The 24,428-nt window shown below is 52.5% G+C and overlaps 1 protein-coding gene across 1 annotated transcript; it reads left to right on the top strand.

Annotated features, from left to right (window-relative positions):
* Positions 1-3,230: 3,230 nt before the first annotated feature.
* On the top strand, positions 3,231-4,160 carry LOC100904777 (ras-like GTP-binding protein RHO). Its single transcript, XM_029112597.1, has one exon. The coding sequence runs from the start codon at positions 3,320-3,322 to the stop codon at positions 3,917-3,919; it is 600 nt and encodes a 199-aa protein (XP_028968430.1). The 5' UTR covers positions 3,231-3,319; the 3' UTR covers positions 3,920-4,160.
* Positions 4,161-24,428: the final 20,268 nt, after the last annotated feature.

Genomic DNA, 24,428 nt, shown 5'->3' with positions numbered 1-24,428 from the left:
TGACATCCGAATTTCTTCTTCAACTCTAGACTTCTCTTTTGAACTTTGGTGGGTTTATCGCAATCTTCATCATTGTCTGGATTTCCTTTGGCCACCTCGTCTCGCTCATCTCATTGATTCTAGCCTGATATATTAGCTGACTCTTCGCTTCTCTGGCTTCGAACGTGGACCATCCCAGCTCTCCGTCTTTGAATTCTATGGCGGTGTTCGCATTGGCTTCCCCCAGGGCCCATCTTCCAGCCTCCCGTTGTAGGATTTCGAGTCTCCGCCGCAGTTTCGCGGACATGGTGGTTACCGAGTTGGCATATGTCAATCCTGGTACCGCCGTGCTCTTCCACTGGATATTAGTCACCTCAAATCTGTCTAATCTTCAGAGTAATTTGGCGTGCATCTGTCGCAGAACTTTTTCTGCTTCCGATTCCCAGATCTTCTCTTGCTCCTCCAGGTAGTTTTTCCCATCATAGAGAGTGATGCCTAAGTACTTGTAGGAGTTGAGAGTAGGTAGCGCGCGGTTTTGGACTTCGTATTCCTTTTCTGAGTCTCTACATGGCGCATATTCTATAATGGCACTCTTGCTTGGATTGAATTGGAGATTCATCTGGTCCTCAAAAATCGGTACTACCTCTCGTAATGTGACCATTCCTTTCCGGGTCTGTGAGATCAGTACCAAGTCGTCAGCGAATAATAGTCCACTTATCGAGAGATGTCTTTCTCGCTCAGTGTCGAACAATTTTCCTGGCAATCTGACCTTAAATCCGATTCCTGTTTGCTGTAGCTTCGATTCGAGCTCTGATATGTACAGGATGAATAGGATGGGACTCAACGGGCAACCCTGTCGGACTTCCATCTCCGTTCGGATGGTTTTGGATTTGTGGCCATTATAATGGAGTGCTACTCTGTTATCGGAGTATAGAAGTTTGAGTAGTTCTATGATAGGTTCTGGCATGCCTTTCTTCTCCAGAACCTCCCAGAGTCGTGTCCTGTCAATTCGATCGTAGGCACCGGTGCAGTCCAAGAAGCAGGTTATCAGGCCTGCGTTCTCCTGCCAAGCAATTTCGATGGCAGAAGTCAAGATAAAAATTCAATCTTCTCCTCTTCTGTCTTTTCTGAAGCCATATTGCTTTTCACCGATTACTTCCGATTGTTCCATCCAATCCTGGATTTCTCGGCATAGTATTCGCGCGAATAGCCTGTACAATATCGGTGATATTGTGAGTGGCCGATACGTTTTGAGCATCCCTTTTTTCGAGATGCTCTTCATGAGGAGTGACACCCGTGCTAAGCGCCAGTCCTCTGGGATCGGCCGGGCTCCCCTCCTGATATCTGTGAACAGTCGTGCTAAGTACTCGCATCCTGTTTTGCCTAGGTTTCCGAGGACGTAGGCTGGTATATCATCCAGTCCCATCGCAGAGTCTATCGGTACTTTGCCGAAAACTTCAGCTATCATATCGGCGTCAACCACTACTCGTGGCCCCATTGGGACCTTCAGTTCTCTCTTTGGGTCCGTGGTGGGACTCTCAGCATTGTCGCATTCGAGCAAGTTCGAGAGGACCTCCGTGAGGTGGTCCTCCATTTCTCCGTCCTTGATCTCCCTCCCGGACTCATCTAGGGCAGCCACCGGTTTTCGGTCCCCCCTGTCCTCTTTCCGGGTGTCCCAGAATCTTTTTGCTTTCTGATATCTCGGGGCTCGAATTATATAGTCGTAGAGTTTTCTGTTGCCGTTGGCAACCTCTCTCGACTTGGTTGTAGATTTTCCTCCGAACGTCATTCAATTCTCCAGCTAGTTGGTGCTGTTTTCCTAGATCATTGCCTAACTCGGGCCTCTCCCCTTTTGGGATCGACGAATGTTTTGAGTTCGGGAATCGGAGTTTCGATCCATCACGATTTCGGGTCCCGAGTGACCTCAGCCGCCAGGTATGAGCTTCCCACACCTTCAATGCTCTTCAGCCTGACCGGCACCCGCTGGACTCCAGAGGAATGTCGACCGCAAGTACGGATGGTAAGTGACCCTTCCGCTGATGTCGATTGGGCAGTGATGAGTCGAGATCACATTCTGATGCGTGCCAGAGAGGTCGGATTGACCTATTAACCTTCCGATCAATCACACAGGAGTGAGCCACGCCGCCCAGACGGCTCGTGTGCCTATCAGATACTTTCACTCAAGCAGAGGGATGAAGCGAGGTGATTCTCCCTCTTTCCAATTGGATGTCTGAAGAGGGAGCGTTCATTCGAATCATACCCCGGGAATAGTCTCTCATGAGGGCTTCACCTCGGGAGAGATCTCTGAAAGATCGCCGCTCAGAGACATCGACTCTTGCTCGATGGAATTTTTCGGCGTCCGGACTCGCTGCGAGCTCTTCACTTATGTACCTAAAGTCCCGCTGATAACGAACCTCGCGTTTAACGAGCTTTCCGTAAAACGAACCTCATGCATAGCGAACCCCGCGTATAACGAGCCTCGCGTTTAACGAACCTCGCCTATAGCGAACCTCGCGTTTAACGAAGCCCGCGTATAGCGAGCCCCGCGTGTAACGAGCCTCGGCGTATGAGAAATTTCGCGCGTGAAATGAACTTCGTATATTATTTTGGGGACAACAATGCTTTCGGGACTCCCGTTCACTATCGAAATCAAATCGCGGAGTTCCAAGCGGATTTATTGAAATTGATTCCTCGAAACGTTGATGTCAATTCTCGCAGATCATCCCATTCGGCGATCTTCATTTTATTTTCTTGACCTCGATTTCTTGACCTACCTAGGTAGGTAGGTAGGTAGGTAGGTAGGTTGGTAGGTAGGTAGGTAGGTAGGTAGGTAGGTAGGTAGGTAGGTAGGTAGGTAGTAGTAGGTAGGTAGGTAGGTAGGTAGGTAGGTAGGTAGGTAGGTAGGTAGGTAGGTAGGTAGGTAGGTAGGTAGGTAGGTAGGTAGGTAGGTAGGTAGGTAGGTAGGTAGGTAGGCAGTCAGGCTGACCGACCGGGTCGAACTCAGCTCAGCCGCGAGTCACGCTGACCTGACAGCGGCGCGCTGTCTCAGCCGCTGAAGCTGGATGGAAGCGGCGTTGACGGAAAGCCGACCAAATTTAATCACTTCGGTTCCGCTCAATTTTTTATCGTATTCATCGGCGCTCTGTCGTTTAGGGCTCTGAACTATCCGTCATAGATCTAATCTGCGCGCGAGGAGCTATTAGGAGACGTGTCCGCAGAAAGAAAAAAAAAGTATTTTTCTTTGCAGGAAAAGCCGTAGCCCACGATCGAGAGGTCCCTGCGAGCCGTGGTCGAGTCGTAGTGGGAGTAGCAGCCCAGACGAGGATTCGAGAGCGGAGGGATGGCTAATAAACCTAAACCTCCGAAGAGATATAAAATTGTCACTGTGGGCGATGGCTGTTGTGGCAAAACGTGCCTCCAAATGCGTTATGCGCTCAACGATTTTCCCGACTTCGTTTACTGTCCCACGGTGTTCGGTGCGCAGGAAACCAGTATCGACGTAGGGGGAAAAACTCATGACATGGTTCTCTGGGATACCGCCGGTCAGGAAGACTACGCTCGCTTGCGATCCCTTTCCTACCACAACACCGACGTGGTTATAATTTGTTTCTCGGTTGAGTCGCAGGTCTCGCTACTCAATGTCAGGGAGAAATGGCTGCCCGAGGTTCGGCATTACCTGCCCTACGTTCCCATAGTTCTCGTAGCAAACAAAATCGATTTGCGCAAGGATCGGAAAACCATTGAAGAACTGATGGCTCAGAACAGAACCCCGGTCACAAGTCACGATGGAGCCGCGATGGCAAGAAAAATTCGAGCGCACGTCTACCGGGAATGCTCAGCGCTCAAAGGAATGGGAGTCAAAGAGGTTTTCGAAGCAGCAGTCAGAGCGGCCTTGGAAGCGCCCCCTCCACCGAAACGATCGATTTGTAAATTACTATGACGCCTACATCTTTTTTTTGTATATAAAATGGCGAACACCATTCATGCAGCCGGGTGAATTTAGAGTGAGTCGAAAGAGGTTACGACTTTGTCAACTTTCCCTTTGCGACAGCATTCGATGGACAGCGGTGGGAGGAAATGTCTTGGAGCGAGCGAGTTCGACGGGGATGTTCGGGGAATGAAATGAAAAAAGGGAATCTGGCTGATTTCGAATGCTGTCGAACCAACTTGCCCCGGGAGAGATTTATGTAATGATAGAATGGGAATAAATTGAATGCATCTGTCAATTCTAGCGGAACTCAATTGCCATACTTATTGGGTACTCACCCCGTCGACGACTAGTTGAAGTGACACAGTTCCTTCGGGATCATCTCTTCTTCGGTAGACGTGCATGCGCCCCTCGCTTTCAGTGATCGGACGACCTTCGGGACTCCGCCACATCAACTGATCCCGGTCTTCGTCCTCGCCGAAGCACGTCACGAAGAAGGAGTTTCCCGTGAGGTAAGCCTGTTCTGATCGGGATGGCTGGAGGTACAGGGGCTGGCTCACAGAGCCAAGGGAAGGATCTGGAAAGACAGATAGTCGTTCATGAGCGTAAGACCGTGACATGAATTTTCTACTCGAAAAAGCCATACGGGGCGATCACAATAGGGAATCGGCGCCTCACTAAGGGCGTCTACTCATTCGGTGACGTCGGAGTCGAGGAGTAGATTCAGCTTGTGGTCCCTCAGGAAATCTTGCCGAGGGCTCACAAGCGGAAGAAAATCGCAGAGAAAGTTCGGACGGATCCCTCTGGCAACTGCCGGTTTCTCAACAAGCTATCGACTCGATGATGCTGTGATTCAGGTGAACCTATCGCTCCATCGAGCCGGGAGATCGAAGTTGAACTATGACAGAAAGTACTATAATCAGAGGCAACAGTAAAAGCCTGACTCCGCCTCGACGTTTCCGCACAATTTGTTACGGCAAGATGTCCGATCGAAGAGTAGAAACAATAAAATTTCCCTTGCCATACTTGCAACGCCATCCCGCACCCGTCCGAGATAGCTGTCATTACCGAAGGTTGATATTACCGTAGGATGTCCTTGAGCTCTTGCCGTGGAGCGATCCGAAAAAGGGAGTTTACACGAATGACTCTCGTCATAAGTGAAATTCCCCTTTCTTCGGGAAGCAGATGCACTGAATACAGCACCACCCATCCATTCAAGAAGCTCCTCACCCACCCATCCGACGAGCGGACAAGCCAGACGCGCCTGGCATGTTGAGGCTGTCCATCACGGTTGTCCAGAAACTGTCGTGATAGCCATAATCCACGAAAGGGTGGTTTTTAGGGAAAAGAACCAATTCCACGATGCCAGTCGAAGCTCGGGTCACGGTAGCGAAGATGGGATCGGGCTGCCATAGAATATCAAAAAAGGACGTCATCTGCGTAAAATGCGAATGTTCTTCTCGAGTTTCGGTTATCCAATCAGCAGTCGATTACGTAAGCCGGGAAGTCCGAGCGGCACTGGTGAGGGGAGACCGATTCCCATATGAGATGCCTCCGACGAAGTTTGTGTGTCGATGCGACCGAAAGTCGAGAACGTACGTCGATCTCATCGCAGATGGGCCGATACTACCGATTGCACGCGAGCTCTCGTATGAAACTTCACATCGATAGAATGCCGGGGCCGGAGCGAGCGGGCGGGCATTCCTCTCTTGTTGGCTTTTCCGATCTTCCATAAGTTATCAGTGATGCCGTAATTTCGTTCGCAGCCTCGGGATTCCTTTGTCGTTATTCTGAAGGGGCAGAGAAAAGACCGCTTTCAGGCTGTCCGACGGCCTGTCTCGGCCTGAGGCCGACCGCCAAAGCCGCGACTATCACCGAGCAGCTAAGTAAGAATGAGAGAGCGGTGCCGGAAAAAGGACGTCGAGCGGCACACGGCTCCCGGATAAAATACGGACAGAACAGGGGGTTTGGGCAGAGGAAGCGATCCGATTCGGCCGGAGGAGACGGGATACGCTGCCAGAGAGAGGAAGCGAAGAAGACTCTCGCAGGGATTTACAACCCGAAAAAGTGCACCAGCAGGGAAGTGGCGCGAGAGGAGCCCGCCATCGATTGGTGAGCGGGACGTTCTGCGTTGCAGGAGACAGGTGGTGAGCGTGGAGCTAGCTCCGAATTAGCCTTTCCCGCATCATCGCTACCATCGAGACGACGATCGGTGCAAGCCGAGCGGAGATATCTTTCCCTACCCGAGTGTCCTTGTCTGGCTGTCCGGGTCAAGAGGAGCTGCCTTTTCCTCTTGCCAGGAGTGCAGCTGGTTTGCAGTCGTACTATTGAGAACGGAACTCCACTGGAGGACGAACAAGAACAAAGAAGGTGACGTGACCCATTGACTCAGTTATGGATAAGGCTCCGAGGAGATCGAGAGGGGCGTCGTGAGGGCGTGACGGGAACGTCGCACAAAGCCTCAGGGAAGAGAGACAACACCGGAGCCGGTGTTGCTCGAGCTGCTGCTTTGATTAAAGTCGGATTGAGTTGCCGAAGGCCCAGTCACGCTTTTCATCGGCCCGTCATGGGTCGCCCTGGCTGTATTTTTTCCTCGTCTTCCTTCTCCCTATACATCGATACCATCTTTCGTCGAGAGCTTATCTACTCGGCTTTTCCAACGTTTCGGGCACGTCATCCTGGAGCTCTAGTTTGCACTTTTCCATCGACAACCGGCAGCGGAGGAAATACACTCGATAGGAACTTCAATTACCCCATGGTTCCCGCTTCGGATAGGTGAGTTCTCACGCACGTTGCAAGTGACTGGAACTAATCCAGGTCGGTCCCGTCGGAGACCGTCTTGCCAGCTGGCCTGTCTGCTCGCTTCGTTTGCTACCGAAATTGTGGGAGTCTGGCGGACGAGTGGATCGTTGGTTCGTTTAACGTCAAGAGGATGTGGATACGTGCCGCGGACTCGTCGCTCTGCCTCCCTCAAACACGGTCGGCGCCGCCTCCACAAAGAGGGAACTCTCGGTGATCATGGATGACCCGGGGGTCTTAAATAGTTTCCCCACGCGCGTCGAGGCAGGTCACAGTTTGCGCTCAGCTTTTTAAAACCCGCGGTTGCTGCAACCGCAGGATCCTGGCTCCTGCTCCCCCGCCGGTCCCTGTGTGATTATGGTCGTCTTCATTGCTGAGACGATCCTGCGTTTCTGGCTTGTTGTTCTCGCTGCGGCTAATAAGAGGAGCTGCACCAGGAACAACATCGATACTGTAGCGGAGGAAGGCAGCCCCGGGCTCAGTGACTGTAGCTCTTTAATAAACAACACTTTTCCGAATTTCCAGAGCAGGCCTGAGCGCTCGGAGGAAGAGCGCCGCATGATCCGGACTCTCAGCGCGGAACACAGGGAACGCACTCCATGGAGTCTAAGATTTGAACCCGCGCAGCGGTCACTCCGCAAACTCACGTCGCTCCGAAGCTTCGATCGCGGAACGGGGTGGGAAAAAAAGTGGAAAATTGTCTCCTTTCCGGGAATTTCGTTCGGTCACCAGCGGGCACCGTGGCTGGCGATTCCGGCAGCGTCGTCGCTGTTCAGCCCCCTCGAATTTCGCAGCCGTTCATTTTCGTTCTCCGCGACTGTAGAGAAAGGACTCTCGGTCAAAGTCGAGGACCGTTGCAACTTCTCGTCGAGATTTTCTCCCTCGGCACAGCCAAAACAGCTGACAATGCTCTTTAGACTTGCCACCCGCTCCTCCGTCCGTCTTCCCGTCGTCTTTCCATCCATCCGTTCACCCGCTTGTCGGTCGCTTTCTCGGAACGTCTCCTTGAACAAAAATTCGGCTCCGGAGACCGCAACATACTCCCGCGCTCTATTGAAGGGGGAGGAAAATCTATGGGTATCGGTCTCTCTAAGCTCTACGGGTCTCTGATTGAATCTTCGATCACATTTCCATTCCGACGACTCATCATGAATTCAGACAGCCGTCCAGAGGCCAATGGACCGATGGACGAATGCACATTGACCGCTCCGCATTCCCTTTTCCGACCAGAACACACTCGCGGCGGCCACCGAGCTTCCTTTCGAGTGTAAATATCGACGAATCGAGGGAAACTTCGATTTTTCTCGACTATCTCGGTGACTTAATAACTTTATCGGCACACCGCCCACCCCCAGTGCAGAATCTTATCCATGAGAGTCCTGAGAATGTATCGCTCCGATACGAACAAAAAAGATCTCGTTGAGGAACACCTCTGTGGTGTTTGAGCGTACGGATGAGCTGAATCGAGGCCAGAAACATTCGACTCGGTCTGAGCTTGCTACCGCTCAAAACGTCGATCTCTCATCCGAATAGCAAACAACATCAATGTCACGAGACAACTTCGCGGACTTCCCATTCACAGCTAGTCCGAGATCACGCAGGCTCCTTGGATGACCGAGGACAGACATCTTGTTTCGACCGATGTCGCGAGCGCATAATCTCCGAAATCGATTTTCGCCACAGTGCTCGTTCTTGGAAATCGGGGACATTGCACTCGGAGAATTATTTCGAGCTCGAAATGTACGTTCCTGTCCCTTCCTTCGGACTGACAAAACCCACCAAAAACAAAGAGAAATCTACCAAGGACTAGCTTGGAGCGTGGCTTTGAATCCGCCGTGCGGCTCCCCCATCATAACTAACCGCCGGCATGGGTTTTCCATCTTTTGCCATCCACTGTCGACTCTACTTCGTCGCGTGTTCCGATGGGACGAGCGCCATTCGCGAGCGAAAAGTCGAGATCTGCTGACTCCGACAATTTTCCGACTCTTTCAGACGGGATTCCAGTTCTGATCCGTTCCACAGCGTAGAACCCCGCGCGGTTCTCCGGGACAGCAGATATTTCGCTGTCGATTCCGCAAGAGGAAGAAATCCTCGCTTCGTCATAGCCCTGATTACGCTGGTACGTATCATCCGGGAGCCGAAGCGATGGCAGCAGCGGCGACGAGATGATTTATGCATCTTGACACCGAATACATCAAATATTCATGGGATCAAGGCGACGACGACGGTGGCAAATCACCGAACACAAGATACAATCTAAGCTTCGCATGGCATTAGTGCCTGCTTCCCGAGCAGTTGTCATGGAAATCGAGCTCGGACTCGAGCTCAAGTCGCGTTGGCATATATTAATTTCATATCACGGTATAACGTAGATACTTGGAACCGCTCAGCCGAAGGAGCTCGAGAGGGACGTCAACGAGTCCCTGAAATATTTCGACTCGGGAAATGAGAGGATAATGAGCAACTGCTCTCTCGGTCATCATCAGCCTACGGACCGGAGAATTTGACAGAGCATTTCTCCGCATGCCCAAGGACAGCAAGAGCAGATACTAGTCAGACATTTCGCGACCCCCGTGGGTGTCACCGTCCACTGCTTTGTACTGCTTCGCTCGATGAAGCGTCGCCCAACCCGGCAGTCCTGGGAGTCGGCCGCCAGGAAACCGAAGACCTTGCGGGGCGAACGATCACGGCGGGAGGGGAAGTTGGACGATGAAAAGAGAGCCATTGGAGGCTGCTACAGAGGAGAGTCATGGTGCAGATCAAGGACGAACCCTCTTGGCTGGACGCCAAAGGTCGCCAGACTCGAAGACGCCGCCGACGAGGATCTAGATGTTGCCTCAACGGACGAAACCACTACTCTGAATGGAATGTTTCCATCGTCCACAAGCTGGAACATCCAAGCTGAGGACGGTTTGGGACAAAGCACTAGAATCCGCGAGACATTACCAGTGTGTAACCTACGTATTCATTGAGGAATCGTTCAGTTCCGCGACCGTAAGCAGTAGTACCGAGTTGCGCAATGAGACTGAGCCTTCGTATGGGCCCTATAATTCGAGTCACCCCCGAATACTGCGACCGTAGCGGGGTGTGAACACCTGCAACTCCACAGGGTATTTTTCTCCGGCACAAAGGACCGTCACCGAGAAGTCAGTGAAAAATATTCCTTCTCCCCGACGCTCCCCGTCATACTGTTGAAGTTCCTTTCAGGGAAAAGAGCCATTTTTTTCTTCGAGGACACGCGGGACGTCTGCTGACGTGCAGAGTCGTTGCCGTCGTCATTGTCGCCGCCGTCATCTCCGTCGTCGCGCAACGAAAGATTCAGTGTGAAGCGCACAGCTGGTGAAACTGCAGTTCGTATTTACGCCACCTGGCTCCACAGTTCTCTTCTCTTTGTCTTTCGGTGAGACGCGGCAATGAGAGAGAGAAGTGAAGTGAGTAGGTATCGGAGCACAGAGACGTGGCGTCATGTATTCTCCGGCCACTTCAAACGCTTCGGCACAACTCGAGGGACAATTGTCTCCAGAAGACCGAGCCAAAGCTCCTAAATGCTCCGGACCACCTGAGTCGCTGAGCCCACGAAACATTAACGGATCATCAGCGTTAGACATCGACTCCGGTTGCTCACTACGAGACATTAGACGTCGCCGATTCGATGTCCCCAGAAATATTGGATTGGGTCGATGTATTCGCAGATTATCCCGAAGCTCGAAAGCTCACCGCTCGAGCACTTCTGCTCCGCCAGATTGTCAGATGAGCTAAATTCCCATCGCTTGCGGAGAATGATCCAAAGCTCAAAATTCTATTAACTAGGTTCCCCTTCAGCTCGAGAGCGGAGTTCGCATGGTGATATCCCGGAGTGATCATCCCGAAGATCGGAGGACCTTCCGGCCCCCATTTTCTTCTTAGGAGTTACGGCATTGACGCAAACGATCGTGGCACAAAATGAGTTGAGTTACTCATCGACTTCCAGAGTGTCAGTGCCTCCTTGAGACATTCGGACGGAACCGTGTCCTTTATTTAATTGCCTCGGGAGCGATGGCGGTAACCGCTCGTGCTGCCGTCGCTGATGACTACACTGAAGACCACCCGCGCCGTTGGTTTATCCGTAGGCTCATCCGGACGCTCGCTTGCCGCCGCCTGCTCCCTCGTCGGTCGGGCTGCGAAACAACAAAATTTAATTTGAACCAAAATTTCGACCACTAAGCCGCAATCGAGTTTGCCCACGAGACAGCCATTCGTCAGCGAGCGGTGGATCACGGAAGAGCTCACTTGACGGGAGTGCTCACGGCCAATGTTCCCGAGCAACTGCGAACGCTTCGCCATCGGGATGTTGGTCGCTAACAATGCGGACGACGACTCGTAGGTCGGTTCGTCCTCCTTGAATACGCTCGATTTGGCTGCGCTCCGAAATAGTCGAGCCGGAGATGGACTTTCACGAAAGCGGAACCCCCCCAGCTCGGATACTCGGTATAGAGGGGGTTGCTCATCATGTTATATTTCATCATAGATTATCATCAATCGAAGGAGTCGATAGGACGCCGGAGGGCCCACATGCGAATCAATTTGCCGTGTTTCGGAACCCGTAATCCGAGCGGCGAGTGCGATTATTACCGATGACGACCAAAATACGAAGCACAAACGCGTCATACGGCGACATTCAGGACCACGCCTCTCCAGGTCTCTTGCTGCTGCTGCCGCCGCTGCCTCTTCGTCACCACCAACTTTCGTGATGGATCCGACAGAGCACTCGTAATTCTTGCCGGTAGCCGAAGTCAAGCAAACAGGCGGGCAGAAAGGCCGACAGAAAGACCGAACGGCCGAAAGCGAATAAAGATGTCAATAGCAGATCGTAAATATCAATTTCAATTCGGCTTCCCCTCGGTCGACTGCAACTATGTGGCGGTACGGCCCGGCGAGAGACGTCGACCCATTCCGATTAGAGTGAGAAGCGACTCACTCAGTCAGTCTATTGGTAGTCAACGGGGATAATTTCCTTGGATTTACTGCAGAAAGTTCTCAGTGGACGAACACCGACGACTTTGTCGCCGCCCATTTGGACAAGCAAATCAACCAGTTAGTCAGACAGTCGGTCGGTCGGTCGATCTGTCCGTTTGTCAGCCGGTCACCCAACCGGCCCGATGAAACAACCAGCCGAGTGACCAGTCAGCGGACTAACTAACTAGGGAACCGAGCAGGAGTGACCGTCCGTAACGAGGTCTGTCGAATGAGAGTCGTCTCGTCATAAATTCCCCGGGAACGTTCCGTGGCGCATACAATTTAGCTCTCACGTACCTGCGGGAAAAAACTGGATTTCGGGGAGAAAGACGCGGCGACTTGCTACGCGGATGGCTCCGCGCGTTGGTGAGGGAACACGGAGGGACCAGAGAGCGTCTGATTGAGTGAGCGAGGTTGTGTGTGTATCCGAAAAGCATAAATTATCGGAAAACGATCTCAACATCCAACCATCTCAGGCTGTATTTTGGTACCCGCGTCGCCTCCTGCTCAATGAACTCCACGGCAAACGGGGTGCCACGGCCGTCCTAAGTGCTCCGCTAAGGAACCGGCACGAGTCTTCCTTCCGAACTTCGCTTTCTTAGGTTTCCCCGAATTTTCTTCCTTCTTCGGAAGTCACTCAATTTCCCTGGACTCTCCGGTCTCCCCGAACGACATAAATGAGGATCCGGCTTATGAGAATCACTTGTCAGACGCTTCCTCCTCCCAAAAGTTCAGCGGACCGCGCCTTTTCCCGACCGAAAACCTCCTCGTGAGTCACCTCCCTAAGTTCAGTTGGGTAGGAATCGATGACTCGATGCAAATGCAATTTCGAGCGAATTCGGCGATGAAGAAAAACAAGCGGGACGCATAGATAGCTGTCAGAGCGACGAGATCGAACACGCTCGCTTCATCCCACCGATCGTGTGTTCGGCGAGTGTTCCACCAGAAAAGACTCGATATCTTCGCAAGGGAGATCGAAATGGCGAGGACTGATATTCCGTGAGATCCGACGGAATTCTGATGAGTCATGTGTCCGAGTGTTTCTAATCACAAGCGGACGAGAGCCACCTACGAATTGCGACTCCAGGGGTCTGCCCAATACACCGACGCAAAAGCTAGAACACTCCTCGCGGCTGATGCGTTGGAGTTCAAAGCCTGTCTTCATCGAATGGAGCGAACGCCACTGGTAGGACGTTGAAGCTGAATCTATGATCCCTGGGGGGTCATAACGCGGAAGAAAATCCAAGTCAGTGATCTTGGGGGGACTTCGCAGAGCTAGGAGATTGTGTTGGCGATCGCGGCAGTTTTTCTCTGTTTGTCGCGTTGGCTTTGTCTACTAGTTAGTTGGAAAAGCACTTCCTTTCGTTGCCTTCAGTGGCGTCTCGATTCTCTTGCCGGGATTGCCGCGCTCTTCCTCGCTGAACGTCTCAATGCTCCTCTCGCCACGCAACGCGTCCGGAAAGGACTCTCGGTGTCCTTTGGTGCATGTACGCACATGCCGCCCCGTCGTCGTTCACGTCACAATGAGACGCTGCCGCGAGCGTTGTCTTCCACGCGGGGAGGCTTTTTGTATATTGTTCGCCAATGCTGCTGGAGGATTGTTTCGCACGCAATCCTCCAACGGGACAGCTATTCCCTCTGAGGAGACTCTTTGTTTCCGCGAACGCTCGCTTCACGCATTCGGTCATGCTTCAGCATCTTCCGCTATTATTTTCCTGCTTTGAAACGCCGAGCCGCCGGGACCTCACAACAGGAACGGTGCCGTCGACTTGGGGTCCGTCACTCAGCCGCTGGTTAGTACGGCCGGTGCCCTTCCGGTGCGGGGTTGGCGGTGCGAGCGGTCGAGAGACGTCAGAGTGAATCAGGCGGATTCGGGGAACCGTAGAGAAGCCTTTTCCTGTGAGCGTCGCGTTACGTATGTGAGGCAGCGCGAGAGGATCCGAGAGCTCGCTTCGCTATCGGATGCCGCTCGAGCTCGTCGTTTCAGGAGACTGTTCGCCTTCAAACTCGGAGCTGCAAGGACGATTGCGAGAGAGAAATCGACGGATGCGAGCGGCATTCGAAAACGGCGGGGAAAGAGTCGACCGTAACAAGAAGGTGTTTGCAAATTTGATTATGGGCTCACGCTTTCTCGCGCGCGCGCGCGAACGCCTGTCCGCCCGCCAGCCCGCTCGGAAGGGTGCCTGGCTCCTGCTTTGCCCCCGCTTCGTCCTCCGTCGGAGAAACGAACCCCTCAAGGATAAGTAAGTGAGGACGACGGCGAAAGAGACAGGAACGAACGGATGAGACGGGAAACAGACGAGGGGAGAGAAAGCCGTTCGGAAAAGGAGAGAAAGAAGAAAGCGTTGCTTAAAGAGCGAAGTCGCGCCTCGACGCCTGGAACAAGACGAGTGAATCGCAGCGCCACCGAGCTCAGCACCAGCCTGTGGCATCGAGTCCGAAATCTGGTTACCATTGGCTCGTACGGCGCGGCGTGTCTCCACCGCGGCTTCAACATGCTCTCCCTTTTTTCGGAGCGCTCGTCGCCCGAGGCTTCTGTCGTTCTCTTTTTTTCTATCACAACTATGTAGTTGTGCCTCTTCTCCGACGTTCTCGACGTCAAGTTGTTCTCGACCGCGCGCTTGTTTTCGATCTTCTTCGCAGTTCGTGACTTAGAAAACTGCTGGTACATGCTTTCCCGGCTCGCGCCCCTGACTCGTTCCGCCCTGCGTCACAGCATACAATGAACTGTCCGGGAATCTTCCAGCTACCTGGATCGGAATAACTATCGATGTCGCCCGTTTTGGAGACGCTCATCCAATCCGCGTTCATCTGGTTTGGTTTGTCCCGAGTCCTGACGGATGATTTGCGGGGAGCGGGTAATTATTGCATAGAGCCGTTCGGTCGACTGAGCTCAATTCGAATGCGAGCTGACCTTCGTGAACGCGGGAAAAATGGGGAATTTGGGAATTTTCCCAGTTCGAGGTAAGTAGGTGCTATCCGGGACAAGTGACGCGCAGAAACTATTGCGGTCCGCAAGGATGGCGTGCATCAGGGGCGAGACCCCCTTGAATCACTGAGAAGGGTGTATCGCCGATCGAAAAACTTCCTCTTCCAGCATTCTCGGGGAAAGACGGAGGCATCGCCTAAGCGGGATTCGATCATCTCTCATTCCATCTTTGGTACGGGGTAGATATTCATCGATGCAGGCTTTAACGATGCGTCCGGAAAGTGCGAATTTGCGGTCTCTTGACTCCAGCTTGTATCGTTGACCACGATGTTTAGAATTCATCGGTTCCGATCAGAGCTCGGAGCGCCGCGCCGCTGGAAACGCAGCCGGAGGCCGCTGATGCCATTGATAGCCTCATATGTTTGCCTTTGATGGTTTCCCAAGCGGGAAGAGCAATTGTGCGACGTAATGCGTCGTATCAGTCTACATCCACCACATACAGAGCACGTCCGGGCTCTTCCCGCTCGCCGCATCTACGCGAACCATTGGAATATCCGCCGTCCTCTGGAGAGTCCGCGATAGATCCGGCTACCCCGTGGAAAATCCGTACGATGGGTCGTTGTCTGAGAGCGAGCCGTGAAGGCTTCGAGACGGAAGCGATGACGTAATATGATGACGAGGAGCTCCTTAAATAGCCTCTGTGGACGCTTATTGGAATGGCTTCGTACGATTCTTATCGACTCGCCAGTCTCCTCCGTCGAGCATCGATTCGATAGCGCCGCGGCGGTATAAGTCGTCGCCTATCCCCGCCAGGTTGTCGTCAACATCACCGAAGGCGGAATTTCGTCGAGAGACGGCTCCAAGTTGACGCGATTTCTCCCACCAAATCCTGCCATCTGTTACTTGCTTCCTGTTGCATGCCAATGTTTCGGCTTGCTCGACTTGTCATGCCTTGCTTTGCCGACAACATATCCATCTAGTATGGAAGCTAGTTCCTTCCCGTCTCTCCGGCTTCCCTTCGGTCCCAGTACCGGTAGCAACAGCAGCCGCAGCGGCGGATGATTTCCCTCCCGAATGATTTATTGGAGCTTAGAGGGAAACTTGGAAACTTCCGGTATGTTATTCGTCACGGCGGCACCGGACAGAGCCTTTGATGTTTCGCAATCTCGAGCTGACTCCGGAGTCGGGAAAGTAGCCTCACCTGGAATACAAGATAAAGGATTGTGAGAAGAGTAAACAACACCGAGCACAGAACAACGCGCGATGCTTTCATCAAAAGCATAACCCCTCAGATACTCCGCGGTTTCCTCTCGGAGCTATTCCGAGCTCCACGTTCTTTCTGCTGGACTCCGATCCGGAGTCGAAGGCCGATCCCGATCCTGTACAGGCTCACCGAGCAGAATGAGTTCGCGCTAACAAGCGCGTCGGCAAGGTCATCGTTCGCAATATCGCAAAACTATGCGAGACAGCAGCAGCGCTTCGCCCGAGAGCGATGCTCCTGGATGTATGTAGGGAGTTAGCTAGCTTGTGACGACGTGACCTTAATCCGTGATCCGTGTCGCAAATTCGAAGCAACCTCTACGCAAAGTTCCCCATTCTGTCATCCGTCTCGAAAATTGTTCGCGGTTTCTTCAGCGCCGCTTCAGCAGCGGTCCCCGTGCTGATAACGCTCCTCAGGCAAACGGCCTCAATCAAGTAATTGAGCTCATGGCCGGCCGGAGAAGATGTTCTGTCGGCGGGGGGACCGGCCTACTTCAGGATAGATACGAGTGACTCCAATTTTTCCTCGCGTGATCCTCCGCCACGTAAAGGGAGATGGTACGAAGAGTCCAGTGAGGCCCAGGGAACCCTCGGATCGGAAACTCTGACCCTTGAAAGGGTCGGTCTCTTATCGAATTACTTTTGTAATTTCTTTGTTGACTTCTTCGTGAGATATATCACGGATGTCAGAATGACAATGACGACGAGGCATTGGCTTACTTCAGAGAGGGAATGAATAGATCGAAAGAAATCGAAAGACAGTTTTTACGCTCAAAAAGTGGTCGGGTTTCCGTCCGAACTTCTGATCGAATTCGGTGGCAATATCGCTCACTACACCGGTGCCGTCTTTGGTTGTATTCATCCCACATATAGACTGTGCTGAAGATTTGAGATTCTTAGTTGGCCATCGACGCATGAAGGGAGGTATTCGAGATGCACTTCTGAGTCGATTTCAGAGCCGCCATCGATAGAGAGGCCGTCCTCAATCACGCCCTCGCTTTTGAACTTCACTGCCCTATGATTATTCCACAGACGAAAAGACGAGAACCGACCGATATTTCGATCGGAAATGACCGATTGCGGATATTCTTCTTTTCAACCCCGATCAGATGGAAAAGCGGCGCGCCTGTCGCGTCCAATCGTTGAAGTTGATGCACTCAACGGGCACCAGCACTTGCGAGCGAGATTCTCCATTTTCTTTCCACAGATTGCGCGTGTTTCCACTCTCGTACCGGAAAGCCTCAGATGACGCCGATGTCATCGGTCGAGGCCAATACGGTTCACCCCCGCACCGTTCACCTAAGAGGTAATAATATTCTGCCTCGACCTCGATAGCCCCAATAAGCAAGAGTCACACTGATTAGGAAGAAATCACACGAATATAACATGGAAGAGGATAATAATAGAAGGAGGATTGTGATTCCGTCAGCCCATCGGATTCTCTCTTTGTGTCTTCCACTCCTCGAACAATTCGACCTTGACAATAGCAACAACAGCGGAAGGGTGATCTTTTGTGTTCACCACTCTTCCTAATTAAAAAGCTTGTGCGCGCCGTCGATCTCTGATCTCATTGCATTACAATGGCGCCGATGTGATTATAGTATTCGGAAGGAAGCCTGTACTCAGTCGCTGTTCGGAGCCGAGGCGGCCAGCGGACCAGGACCATACAGCCTTTACGAGAAGCTTCTCGGAGCAGGACAAGGTGGCCACTCGCTCGGCGACTGCACTCAGCGTCCATGAGTGGTACGCTCGGGATTCCGGATGAGCTCGCAAGCCGTTTTTCCGGCACGCCGGAGCGTGAACGCACCCGAGTTGGGGAGTCAGAACTGGAATCATCGGTGTTCTTCTCCGCTTCTCTCCGAATCTCCGGATCTTAACTCTGAGGGAGGGAGTCATCAAATAATATACTCGCTCGAAACCTGAAGGTCCAACTGCGCACCCTTCCGAGCTGCGTTCGTTCCCCAACTCGCTGAAATGCTCAATACGAGGCGAACAATGCGACGAATCGCTGTTTAACCTGCCAGCACTTGAATGATAAGCCCGTCGTCGAGTTTGCGCAGCTTGAAGTGATACTCCGCCCCTTGACACTCCGACGTCTTTACCCGTTCGCCTAGTGATTTCGGAAGAGTCTTTGAAGTGCGCGAGTTTCCGACCCGAGGGTGCTATGTAGGTACTCAGCTCCTGTGGACACAGCTTTTTTCCTCCTAAATGTACACACGTGAATAGCGGATCGGCAACGCCAAGGTTCGGATGCACCCTCCAGAGGATCTCGCAAGGCTCAAGGCGTTCGAATGCGAGACAGGAAAAAAACATCTCCCCAAAGAGTCACCGCTCGCTTGCTACATCCGATGCCTGATGGAATCCGGCACGAGCCCCTGAGCGTGTTCCACCCGACTCGGCTTCGGGAAATGGAAGAGGTAGGTATCTTCCAGTCCGTGCCGACTTCCGCTCGGAGATCAGAGGCTTAGTAATACCTACACATTGGGATCGGGAGCGATGCTTCAGACCGAATTAGCGAAAAAAAAAATCGGGAAATGGATGGGACGTCCCAGACCAGCGTGATCTATCTGCCTCAAAGACCGCGATCTGTCCAACGCGAAGAGGGAGGGAAGTAGCTTGGTGAAAGAGAAGGGAACTTAGTACAAGTCCTAAATCAAGCGACCTCCTAGCGGATGACTCCGCACCCTCAGTGGAAAGCTGTCGTCTTTTTCTCAGGTGGCCGGCGCCAGAAGACGATATGTTTCCGAAGACGTGCAGCAAGTTTGTTGTTTATTTGAACCGCCCACAGGATTTTCTATAGAGTCGGCTGTTCCACATTTATTCGTAAGCACAAGACGATCGCTTTTATCTGCTAAGCGACGTAGATGAGGCTCGGACGATGCCTCAGCCGTTCCCGAGCTTCTGCTGTGGGGACGTTGTGACGGAGGCTCGCGATAAATTGTCAGCGAAAACACATTCGATGATCCGAGTTCGACATCGTTGATAAACAGACCTTTACAAGCGGAACGGAGAACGCTTGCCTGAAATAGCTGCTCTTTTTCAGGAGCTGCTCGTGACTCTCGAAAGCTTTGACAAAAACGGTAGCAACGGATGCGAACGCCAGAATATTTCTGGTACCTAAATGAAGAGGAGTGGTGCGGAGCTGTCTCGCCGGAGAGCGAAGTATCCGATCCTCTTGTTGGAGTTGGCGTTTCGATGGCCCATAGAAACCTGCCGGTCTGGAGAAGGGCGAGGCGGATGAGGGGAGGAAATTCGATTCTCGCCCAGGGGTCAGTCAGACCCGACGAGAACTCTGGAAAATAGGAACTCCAGTTGTCCATGATAGGGGCATTCTGGGGTCCCGTCCCCGAGTCTCCCGAATCAGCGCTAGTTCACAGCCGGTGTACCAATTCCTTCCCCAAGTGATCAGGCTTCCCGAAGTTCAGATGCCGGTCTCGAGCCCTTAGCCGGTGTTGTCTCGATTCGGGTGCAGAACTTCCACGAGAAACTGTGCTCGCACAGTGTCTGCGGATGATTACTTCTGGATGAGCAGTTGCATAATTAATTTCTCAACGATCTCAGAGTGGCGCAAACACGATTAATAGGGCCTAATTGAGTTCCGGTTCCATTTGTCGGCTTCCGCTGTTAGTCACTCCTCATTTACGAATCCGTGGATCGAGCAAGTGGCCTCGCCGGTGCATAGCCCCGAACTATGATCATGAGTCGGCTCATTTCTCTGGCGATTTGCTTTTTATTCGATCAGCGATCGCTGTCGAGACTCTTCGCAGGAATATGGCTCAACTCTAATCGATTTCCCTGCCGCGAAAGTTTCCTTCTCGAGCAGATCTTGGATAGGGAGTTGAGAGATGAGTCGCTACGGAGAAGGCTTTTCTATTGATCTTTCACGCGAAAGGCATCCTGGCGAGGAACCCGTGAAAAGGGGAGACCATGCCTATACCGGTTTTCGGGGGTGAATCGGATTGAGAACAGAGAAGATCCCGACTGCCATCTCGAACGTGATCATTTTCCCGAAGGCATTTACAGGGAGACTGAAGACGACGCATCCAACACCGCGGTGCATGTCGAAATGCCTCCGCGGGACCGTAACGACGCGTCGATGCAGATGCTAACAACAGAAACACCGAGGGAGTCCAAATTTCTCCGCTTTCCTTTGTGGCTTTGCTTTCTTTGACTGACTGAGCGACTGAGTGAGCGAGCGGCAATGCTGTGGGAGGTTCTTCTCTGGCATTTTCTCCGCGCGGTGACAGCGGATGAAGTGACAAACGACTACGACTGAACCTCACGACACGTCCTTCGAATTTTCAAAAAGAAAAACCGAAGAAAGAAGAATATAGAAAGCCAGAAATGCGACAGCAGGGGGAAACGCAATAGAAACCACAGCGATCGAGTCACCGAGGTTGGTCGAAAAATCTCCACGATCTAGTTCTCTATTCATCTATTCCCAGACGACATGACTCTACCTATGCCCAAATGATTGAACTAGAGCTTCCGCGCGTCGCGTCGCCCGGGCCAAGATGCCGAATCTGTGCCAGTCAGGTTGGAGGGAATCCCCGCATGGTGTGCTTCCGGTGTCCTAATGAGGCTTTTCCACACGCGATTAGGAGAGTCATTTCTCATTCGGCGAGTTTTTCTCCAGTGGCTACCCACCCCATTCACTTTCTTACTTCATAATTAACTTGCCAATCGGCCGAGCCTGCTGCTGGCATCGTCGTGCCCGCGGCCGCTGCATTGTCCGGAATCGATCCCATCTGCTGCTCCGTACCATCCGCTCGCAACCGGTAGTTTCTATTAGAGTTTCGAAATCTTCCAAAACTGTTAATTACTACGGCCTTAGCGGCGGCTTCGATTGGGCCTATGAGCGAGCGAGCGAGCGAACGAACGAGCGAGGGCACGTCAAGCTTGGAGCCTGACGCACGTCGTGAAATTTCACGTTGAGCCACGTCTGGGATAACGTCTTTGATAACGTTGTTGATGATGACGTCGAGGACGGCAGCAGCACCGCCTGCGATCATCATATTCCGATATATTGACTGCTACTGCTGCTGGTGCCGCCGCGGGTGCTCGAACGGATTCCAGCCTCAATATCATCAAGTACAGGGACTCAGGGTTCCTGCCAATCGAGTGGTGGCAAACTTTGGCCAAGATTCAGTCCATCCGCTAGTCAAAATGTTGGCTGCTTCATTTTCGCGCCTGATTCACTCGGAAAAACTTGTTTCGGGAGTCGAGCCCTCGGTAGCTACTCGCACAGCAAGTACTTTCCCGGACGAGGTAGTTGCGACCGACGGCAGAGAGGAATTATTTGCACATCGCTTTCTAGCTCTCCATTTTATTTTCGCTCTCGCCGCGACCATGGGGCTGGCGCCACATGGTGTGTCGGACTTGGCTCGACCGTTCCTGGTCCCGGAATTTCTCAGATGAACGATGCTCCATCGTTTCGTCTTTTCCTGATATAGTTAGAAATTAACCCATGCGGAACTCTCCGCGGATGGTCGACAATACCCCCAAAGGAGCATGATTTTTTTGTTGATCAATTCAGATCATTGGGAGCTCGTCCGCCTCCACCCCGCCACCGAAGAAAAGACGCTGAAGATTGGAAATCATCCACCGGCATCGGCAAAGTACCCCTTCCGTTCGGAGAGAGAGCGTCCAACTGTCTGCGTCGGCGTCGAAGCGAGGTGAGAAAGTGAGAAAGGGGAAAACCGCGGAGAACTCGACGCCGACAGGAATGAATTCCTGATTCATGTGACACACCCGAGCGACCCCGTGCATAATTCCTCAGAGGACAATAATTGCGCGTGCGACAGATAGACTGGTCAACTGGACCGAACTAAGCCGCACAAGGGAGTCGCCGACCACGCGAGCGGTACGAAAATAATTCTCTGTGTCTGGAACGGACGTGCGTGAACGTAACGCAAGCGACGGCTTGTTGCAGCGAAAGCGGACCACCGGAACAACAAACAAACGCAGCCGTAATTACGGACTTCCAGCTCGAAGTTTCAGAAAATAGCTTCTCCATCAGCTGATCTTGGGACAGCAGAATTTCATGGTGTCCTGTCTGCGGGAATTCCCCCGTATAGGTCTCCGGAAGATCCTCTTGTCGCGCTTTTCCGGTCGACGAGTGGTTTTTTGAACTCTCCAATTCGGAAGGGGTCCCCTTCGGAATGGATGGTGCTCTTCGAAGCGGCTCCGTCAGCTATCCCGTGATGACCTTTGTTCTTTTGGTGAGCGAGCACTGTGTCGTTTTTTCCTGCCGTCGTCGTTGAGGCTGTCTGGCCGCCGATCATGCTCGAGCATCTATGTAGTTGCTTCTTCACTTGCCTATATGGAAATGCGCGCTCGACTAACTGCTGGCCGTCCACGGGTTTCTTGCTTCGTCAGCTCGCCGGAGAAGTCCGTTGAGTATAATGTTTCTGCTGGTGGTAGTTTCTTGTTGTCGAACTTTCTCGCCTCGGTACATCACATTGTTTCTACGATAGAGGCACCCAATATGATGGATTCGCGGCGGGGAACAAAACCAGTGAGTAAAGGAGCTACCGAGCGCATCCGATCAGCCGCCGAAGGAACGCGTGGCTGATCTCCAGCGTTGTCGACATCCTCGAGACCACTGGAAGATTGATCTGGCGATGCAAAGTTCGACTACCGCCGGTCTCATTGTACGATTTGTGTTACCGTAATCCCCCAAGCACGAGGCGGCTTTGTCGGTGACACATCTCGCCACGATGAGACTTTTCCTCCTCCGATAGATCGCCACGAGAGCTATGCATTCGATCGGGAGACGTTGGGACGTTCTGGCCGGTCAGCGCACGCCTGATCATTGCGGATGAAATTCATCAGGAATGAGCTGCGCTCCTATCCGAGGCGAAAAGTCGATTTAAGAGCCCTTCTATCTTCGGGCCGTCGGGCGAGGGCTTCGATCTCTCAGCGACTTGTCCTGCCTCCCCTGATCTAGTCGTAAGGGTTCGTATCGACAGGCTTCCGAGTCCGCGGGAACGACGCACGCTACGGATTTCCCGGGGAATTTCGAAACAGGTGGAGAGGCGATTGGTCTTTCTCAGCTTCACTCCAAGAAGACTCAATTCGTTGACAGGGATCAGCTGAGTAATGGCAGCTCGTGTAACTCGAACGACCTTTCGCGAATGGAAAGTATGGTTGGGATAGATTCCACGAAAGAGCGACTGGAGGGGAAGACCTGGGTTGCGTGAACTGTTTGCGGTTGGGTGAGCGGCCGTGTGGCGGGAAAGCGCGTTCAAAAGAGGTTTCACGTCCCACCAGCCATCTCTACGGCTGCTCCCGGGCGAAATGAGCTCCCGCTGCTTCTTTCCACCGTTTGAATCTCGAAAATACGGCTTCTGATATTCCTGCCCGAAGACCGAAACGAGGAGTGTGTGACCGAACCCTGCGTGATCAATTAGCCGGCTCGGAAATGTTTAGAAGCAGCAGCAGAAGCCGCCCGAAATTCCATGGGGACGCGCGAGGGGTGACCGAGGCACCGGTGAAAGGTGAGGGGTCGTTAAATGGAGGTAATGGATGCTTGTCCATTATGATTGTTTACGGAGCCGTCCTTTGATCTTCAGAGAAATGCTACAATGTTCCTGGAGTCATTCGGAATTCCTCTCGCTCCATTTGCCAGCTTATGATGATCCCTGTGAGAAATCGCCAGACCACCCGTTCCGTAACAGAAGCCATCAAATGTCAAAATCGAGCTATTCTTTCTGGCTCTCCGTATCGTCGTCTGCGTCGTCTTGCTCCATCTTCATTTTCTTCTTCTATTCAATCTCCATCCGAATTTTTCTGATTGTCTGTTTTGTATATAGTAGTAGTTTCTCGGGATATACGCGTTGTCGGAGCGACGCGCTTCTTCGGTCTGCATCAGGTGGGGCCGGCCGGTAGGTTCGTCCATGGCGGGCGCTTCTTCGACGAGCGGCTCGCGAGGTCGCCTCCTCGCCCTTCTCTTCGATTGAGATGAGACCGTGAAGAGGTATTATTCCTTTTTGTTGACGATTCCTCCATCATCGGAATATGAGACAGTCGAACTATGCACGAAACAATAGTCACAGAGACTGTAAGCAGCTACCGTTCATGCGCATCCGGGGTCAAACTTCCGTGGAACTTTTTTTTGTCACAACTTTCATTTCTCTATTTCTAAACCCCCTGGTTCGAACGACGTTCCGCTGTGTATTGAGCAAACGTGTCGCCGCTCGCTCTGAATGGCGATTTGTCGGGCCGTCGACTACTCCATCGCCATCCGTTCGATATAAGACCCGGCGCCATCGCTAGTTGGTTTGTGGAAGTTTCATCGCTTCGATTCGGATGGGTATCCTTGGAATCGGATGTTCTTGCTCTGTCACGTCGCGTCGTCTCTCAATCTTGACGGCATCTCGTTTCAGCCAAACAGTTCAGTCGATTGAGCCGTAATTGAATATCGACTAAATGGAGGCGACCGGAATGGAGTCCCATCAAGGGAGGCGCTTCGCGAATTTCTTAAATCTCAGTAATCCATCGGTCATCGCCACCGCCTATATCGCCGGTGAATGGCCG

Source organism: Galendromus occidentalis, unplaced genomic scaffold (assembly GCF_000255335.2).
Source record: "Galendromus occidentalis unplaced genomic scaffold, Mocc_1.1 scf7180000077517, whole genome shotgun sequence".
NCBI classification, from domain to species: domain Eukaryota; kingdom Metazoa; phylum Arthropoda; class Arachnida; order Mesostigmata; family Phytoseiidae; genus Galendromus; species Galendromus occidentalis.
Note: the sequence above shows the minus strand (reverse complement) of the source record. Positions and strands in the feature narration are given on the sequence as shown.